The sequence below is a fragment of the Gymnoscopelus braueri genome (genome assembly GCF_963280865.1).
Source record: "Gymnoscopelus braueri genome assembly, chromosome: 16".
Lineage (NCBI taxonomy): Eukaryota > Metazoa > Chordata > Actinopteri > Myctophiformes > Myctophidae > Gymnoscopelus > Gymnoscopelus braueri.
The window spans coordinates 43,674,625-43,681,085 of NC_137616.1; the positions used below are offsets into that span (position 1 = coordinate 43,674,625).

The window sequence follows — 6,461 nt, forward strand, 5'->3', positions numbered from 1 at the left end:
CCCAGAAGCAAAGATTTTAGTTAAAAATGTTCGCTTTAAAACAATATATTTTCCAAGATTTGCACAAGAGAGAAGAGAAGAGAAGATTTGTGTTAAAAAAAGTTAAAAAAAATAATTAAAATGATTCAAAACACTTTTCAAACCCTTTCAAGAATTGTCGAAAATGTTCAAAAATAGCAGATGTACGAGTGGGAAGTCCCTGCTTCGTCTCTCTCTCTCTCAACTAAGGGGTCCTTGGCCTGAAAAATGTTTGAAGACCCCTTATCTACAAGGTAAGGAAATAAAAAAAACGCAGGTGGGCTGTCTTAAGAGTTCAACTACTTTCCCCCTGGCATCCCCAATATCTTAGGCACGTCATTGTAGGTGTAAACTTATCGAAAATGTTCTCTCTTTTTTTTCTTTCAAAAACAGTAAGATCTACAAGCTCAAAACATGTCACATCACAGCTTATTATGAGCTTTTTAGATGGGTTATTTATTTCCCCCATCTTTGGCGGTACATTTTCTAAGAATTCCGAAAATAAGAGTGTGAAGTGTTTAAGATGAAGGGGGAAAAAAACATCAAGTGAGTGTTACTCGCCAGGTAGTGCGACAGTGGCGGTGGTGGTGGGTTCCGTCTCTGGCGTCTCGTTGCTAATTGGATCCACCTGGCCACTAGCGGTCATCGTCATCGCCCTCACATCCTCATCCTCCATTCCGCTCTCTCCCCGTCTATCCACACCTTCATCACAGTCTTCATCACAGGCAGGAGCAGCAGCCACGGCCCCACGGGAGACACTGTCACACTTGGAGAGCTAATGAAGAGAGGAGAGATTTCATGGAATTATACTACTGGTGGAAAAAGTACTCAAATATTTTTTACTTAAGTAAAAGTATCAATACTGCAATATAGAAATGGTCTGTTGCAAGTAAAAGTCCAGAATTCAAAATGTACTTAACTTGAGTAAAAGTACAAAAGTACTGGCATCAAAATGTACTTGAAAAAAGCAGATCTACAAGCTCACAATGTGTCGCATCGCGACCATTGTGAGCTTGTAGATCGGCTATTTTCAAAAAGCTGAAATGTATATAGGGCTGAAGTGGATACTGTATGTTCTGTGATAATAATCTAAATCTTTCAAATAATTGTAGTGGAGTATAAGTACAATATTTGCCTCTGAGATGTAGTGGAGTAGAAGTAAAAGTATTGAAAATGGAAAATCCTCAAAAGTGTACTTAGGTACATTACTTGAGTAAATGTACTTGTGTAATGTTACTTTACACCACTGCTTAATGTAGATGGAAGTGTTGACCGCTACGACCCTCACCTGGTCCTCGTCCATCACCCTGGCCTCTGTGGCGACATCTTCATCGGCGTCTTCGTCGGTCACAGCGGCCATGTCAGAGGTGACACTGGCAGGCTGCGTCATGTCACACTCTGTCAGCTAAATGAAGACAAACACAACATTCATCATCAGTAAACCACAAAAAATATACTTTTTGTTTTCTCCAACCAGCAGTGGTGGAAAGAATACTCAAATGTTACTCAAAAAGTATCAATACTGTGTGTGTGTATGTAGGTATGTATGCAGTGGTGTCTTGGGAGTAGGACTGATTGATTGATTGATGTACTTTATTTAGTAAGACATGAGAACAACAGTACATGGAAGTACAAATTCACAATACAAGGTCTACTAGACTGGAAGACTCATTAAGCAGTGAGCTTGTTTAAGATGAGATCCCCACGCACACAAATCATGATGATATTTGGACGGCGTGTGGCCAGTAATTTTTTCACGCGCAACGCAAGGTACGGCACGGTACAGCGCACAGCACGCACGTGCACGCGTCGATTCACGAGCCAGGTACCCAAATGGCTACTTTGCATAACAGGTTTACAAGTGAGTGTGAAAATGTATCCTCAAGATTCCTCACTCCTCGCATCTATAGGCTACACGCAGAGCCGGTACATAGCATGTTGGCTTCAGTAGGGCTGCTGCCAGTATCCTATCTGCACGCAGCAATAGACCCCTTAACAGACGACATCACACTGATAAGAACCGGTATGCGTGCAACCAGTATGCGCGCAATGAAACCCATTCTATCAGGTCTCGCTAGGACGCGCCTCACTAGCCAACACACAAGAGGGGGTTGGGGTGTGCTGCTGAAACCAGCGTACCCCAAAACAACAGGTTGAGAATTGATTGCGTGAAACAATCACATGTGCGGCCGTCCAGTCTCAATGTATAGTAAACAAATAATTGGTCTATGCCTCAGCCACCCTTGAAGAAGAGAAAGATACTCATTCAATTATGAAAACTTTTGGTTTCAGCTCTATAATTCATGTCATTCCTTGAACTTGTATTAGTTTAAAAAGACTAAAACTAAGCTAAAAAACATTTCCTATACAAACATGTTTCCTAATTTAAGGTCAAATATGCGCGCATGCCGTCATTAAAATACCGTCCTGCCCCTACAGCAAAATAGGGGTCCTGAGTATGAGAGCATCTAAGTTTGAGAATCTATATGCTATTATAGCTTTGCACTGATACTCAATACTTTGCATGTGTATATGCACTGTATGGAACTCAGCCATTCAGATTTAAGTGCTGACATTACATTAATACAATATTACCTATGACTTTATTTGTTTACAAGGGGCTTGCACAATGAAAAGGCAAGGTTGTGACATCAAAACAATAAACAGAGTAACAATGCAACAAAGGCTTATAAGCACACTAATAAAATACAAATAATACTTTTAAAAAAGCACAATAAATAAAGCATAGGCTACCTCGACTGTAATCCTGTTTGTGGATATCTTCAGTGGACTGATGAGGTTATGATAGTAACAGTAAGTGAAGCACACTTCTTTAGACAGCAGCAGTCTGGGGGTTAATGTCTGCTCACACAGAACAACACTGGATCTTCTCAACCACGTGGACGTCACCCGCAGAACCAGACCCAACAGCATGTCACACCGACAAGTGTGTCCTACAAGAAATGTGTCAAGCACAAACAACATAATATGCATTTTTTTTTGCAGTGGTGGAAAGTAACTAAGTACATGTATTCAAGTACAATTTTGAGTTAACTTTACTGGAGTATTTTCAATTTTCAATACTTTTACTTCTACTCTATTTGAAAACTTGAGTTACTAGTTGTAGATTTGGATTATTATTACAAAACATACATTAACCACTCCAGCCCTATATACTTCTATCTACAAGCTCACAAAGCGTGCTGTTGTGAGCTTGTAGATATGATATTTTCAAAAGATGTTTATACATTTGAAAACTTTAAATTGGACATTCTGCATAATGAGTACTTTTACTTTGGGTACTTTAAGTACATGTTTATGTCAATACTTTTATAGTTTGACTAAAATACATTTTGAATACCAAACTTTGACGTGTAACAGATTATTTCTACATTGTGGTATGGATACTTTTATTTCAGTAAAACATTTGAGTACTAAGTACTTCTTCCACCACTGCATTTTAGCTTAGCAACACAAGCTAGCTGCAGCTAGTGACCTACTTTGACTGTTAAACTAGTTACTGTGTCTCCATTGATCAGAGACCATCAATGCAAAGTGTTCCTTTATAGTTATTGACGAGCACAACACAATAATGTCAAGGAAATGCTTCTCAAAGTGGGGTCCGGGGACCTCCATATGGGTCATTGAGGGAGTTACAGAGGGACCCGGTCCCCATGGCTACAAATGAAATGAATGAGTTGCAACACTTTTTAAGCCATTAGTATGGTGGCTGTACGAAAATAGCAGATCTGCAAGCTCACACATCCGACATGAAAAAGCATGTGAGCTTGTGACTGCTTTTGAAAAACACTGATGCAATGTTGACAAATCTTCTTTATGATGAGGGTCAGTTTAGCTCTGGTGGTCCATAGCGTTCGAAGGAGTTCTCCTTTAACGCTATGGTACTTTTCAGCCGTTGCCCGCACGCCCCCGGCAACACAGGCTCTCGTCTTTAGTAAAAACAAAGAATACACTGTCGCTATTCACCAAAACAAAGACGGTTTTAAGATGTTGAAAGCCTACTTTCCGTGGTGGGAACACTCTGAGCCCCCCACCTTACGTCTAAAATACACTTTTTGATCAAAATGTAAAATAATCCACCGGTTGGCAACACTTCACTGCGCCCCCTACAGATCTTGTCAATAGAAAACTTGCATTGAACAGATCTGTAGGGGGCGCAGTGGAGCAACCAAGACATTTTTCCATGCGGTGGAATATTTTCTTATCTGGCCAAAAGGTGTATTTTAGACGTGAGGTGGGGGGCTCCGAGTGTTCCCACCAAGGAGAGTAGGCTTTCAACATATTAAAACCGTCTTTGTTTTGGTGAATAGCGAAAGTGTATTCTCTTATTTTGACTCCAATCGAGAGGCTGCGCTACAGAGGGTGTGCGGGCAACGGCTTGAAAGTAACATAGCGGTTACGGAGAACTCCTTCTAACGCTATGGACCAGAGCTATTATGCTATAGTAGTAGCTGTCACTGATATACTCACTACTTTGCACGTGCATATGTGGGAATATTATGGGAATATGTACTATGGAGGATGATTTGATGAAGAATTAAGAAACCCACCTGCTGTGTGGGGTCAGTTGAAGTCCCTTCCAGCTGGATCAACAGTGTTAATCTACCATAATCTGTCTAAAACATGCGAGGTTTCAAAGGAGAAACACATGATCGAGGTCCAATTGGAGCAGAAAAAGTCTGTCAGTGTGGACACGATCGACGTCTTCTGAAGCGGCGATCCATTAGAAATAGACGTCAGGTTGCGTTGGTGACAGAGATGTCATGTGTTCACTGTGATCAGTCATTCATTCAGTGACTTTACTGACACTCCGGCAGACCGTTGGTCTGTGTGACCGTTTGTAAACAACCACTAACTAGAACACAGGGAGCCGTAGTGACAGGGTTCTGCCGGTAGATGGCAGCAGCACTGTTCCACTGTTTCAACTTTAATTCTACATGACAGGTTTAACAGGTGTATAACACTGGATAATGAATTTCTTTATTTTCATTTTGTTGTACCAGCTCCCATCATTTGTAGTTTTCAGGAAAGGGAAGAAGAACAGAAATAGAAGGAAAGAACCAAAAAATAATTCAGATATTAAAATAGTATGAGTACAGTGAAATTGATATTCCAAATAATTGTACATATAGAAGCAGATTTATTTATTTATTTACATAAAGCTGTGCATGTATAGCATTAAAAAACTTAAGTCCCCAGAGGCCTAATAGCCCCCCAGCTTTTTCCCCTATTTGCCAAGTCTTTTCACCAAATATAGCCTGCCGTTTTTGGCGAATGTTTACCCAAGAATAGGAACGCTGTAGTTGAAGTGGTTCATTTGAATTAAACTTTGACGAGAGATGTGGGTATCTTATTAGATGACATGATTTATTGTCAGTGTTATTCACATAAAGTGCATTTACAGCATTAATCAACAGTTTATCCTGTCCAACATAAGGGTGCGTTCGGATATTGCACACCGGAGCGCACTCGCCTATTAGTTTGTATTGGCCAGTGCGCTCAGTGCTGTATTTCCGAACGCACCCATAGTGTGGTACTTCCAATAATTCTCCTAGAAACATGGACAAATTCAACCTCGTACATATTATTTTCATGTAAGTTGTAAAACTGTCCTCCTGACATACATATGTATTGCCCTTGTTTTATCTGAGTCCTAGTCATGTACTGTTCATGAGAAAGTAATAAAATGAAATTCTCAAAGAGCATTTCATGTCAAGTAGAAGCTTTAACCACTTAAACCCAATACTTAGTTGACTGTATTTTTAATAGGCTTACACTAAATATATATATATATTTGTTTCTTATCTATTTTTGGCAAATGTTCCCCCACAGAATGGGGATACTTGTAAGGATTCAAGTGGTTAATTATGGCCTAATCTGATTTCAAGGTAAGAAATAATGAAGTGAATTTATTTCAATCTGAAACTCAATGTTGTCTCTACCACATATTTGTTTTTGCTGTTACCACTTTCTTTTTGCTGTCATCATTGTCCATGAAAACAAAAAGGCCTTTGATAATGCATGGTTAAATGACATTTTGTTTTCTTCTTTCAAAGAAAAGCATATAGTTTCAGATCCACAGTTTCTGCAGACACTTTGGGTTGCAACAAAACACGATGTGTTCAATCAAAACACAGCACAACAAGGGGAAAGATTAAAATACAACTCAAGCCACCGTCTAGATTAAAGTAACATCAATTAACAGCATCTGATAGCACTGCCTGTAAATTAGCTCTTAACAAGATGGGCTAGTTAACAAGATTACATTTACATCGTCATCTATACACACTCACACAGGTGTTTCTAATTAGAAAAGGCAGGTCTAGCCCCATTCCAATCTACAAATACTGATCACACAGTAAAATCCTTCAATCACTTGTAGTTACTGTGGTTAACTACTCAAACCTTATATAGTCCATTGA

At 39.6% G+C, this 6,461-nt stretch overlaps 1 protein-coding gene across 1 annotated transcript; it reads right to left on the bottom strand.

Annotated features, from left to right (window-relative positions):
* Positions 1-571: 571 nt before the first annotated feature.
* LOC308102990 (uncharacterized protein) lies at positions 572-4,736 on the bottom strand (the record flags this gene model as incomplete). Its single annotated transcript, XM_080452846.1, has 4 exons — positions 4,590-4,736; positions 2,773-2,972; positions 1,307-1,423; positions 572-793 (listed from the first exon to the last, which is right to left on the bottom strand). Exons 2-4 carry the CDS (start codon positions 2,950-2,952, stop codon positions 572-574), a joined length of 519 nt encoding a protein of 172 aa, XP_080308972.1. The 5' UTR covers positions 2,953-2,972; positions 4,590-4,736.
* Between the last annotated feature and the right edge of the window lie 1,725 nt (positions 4,737-6,461).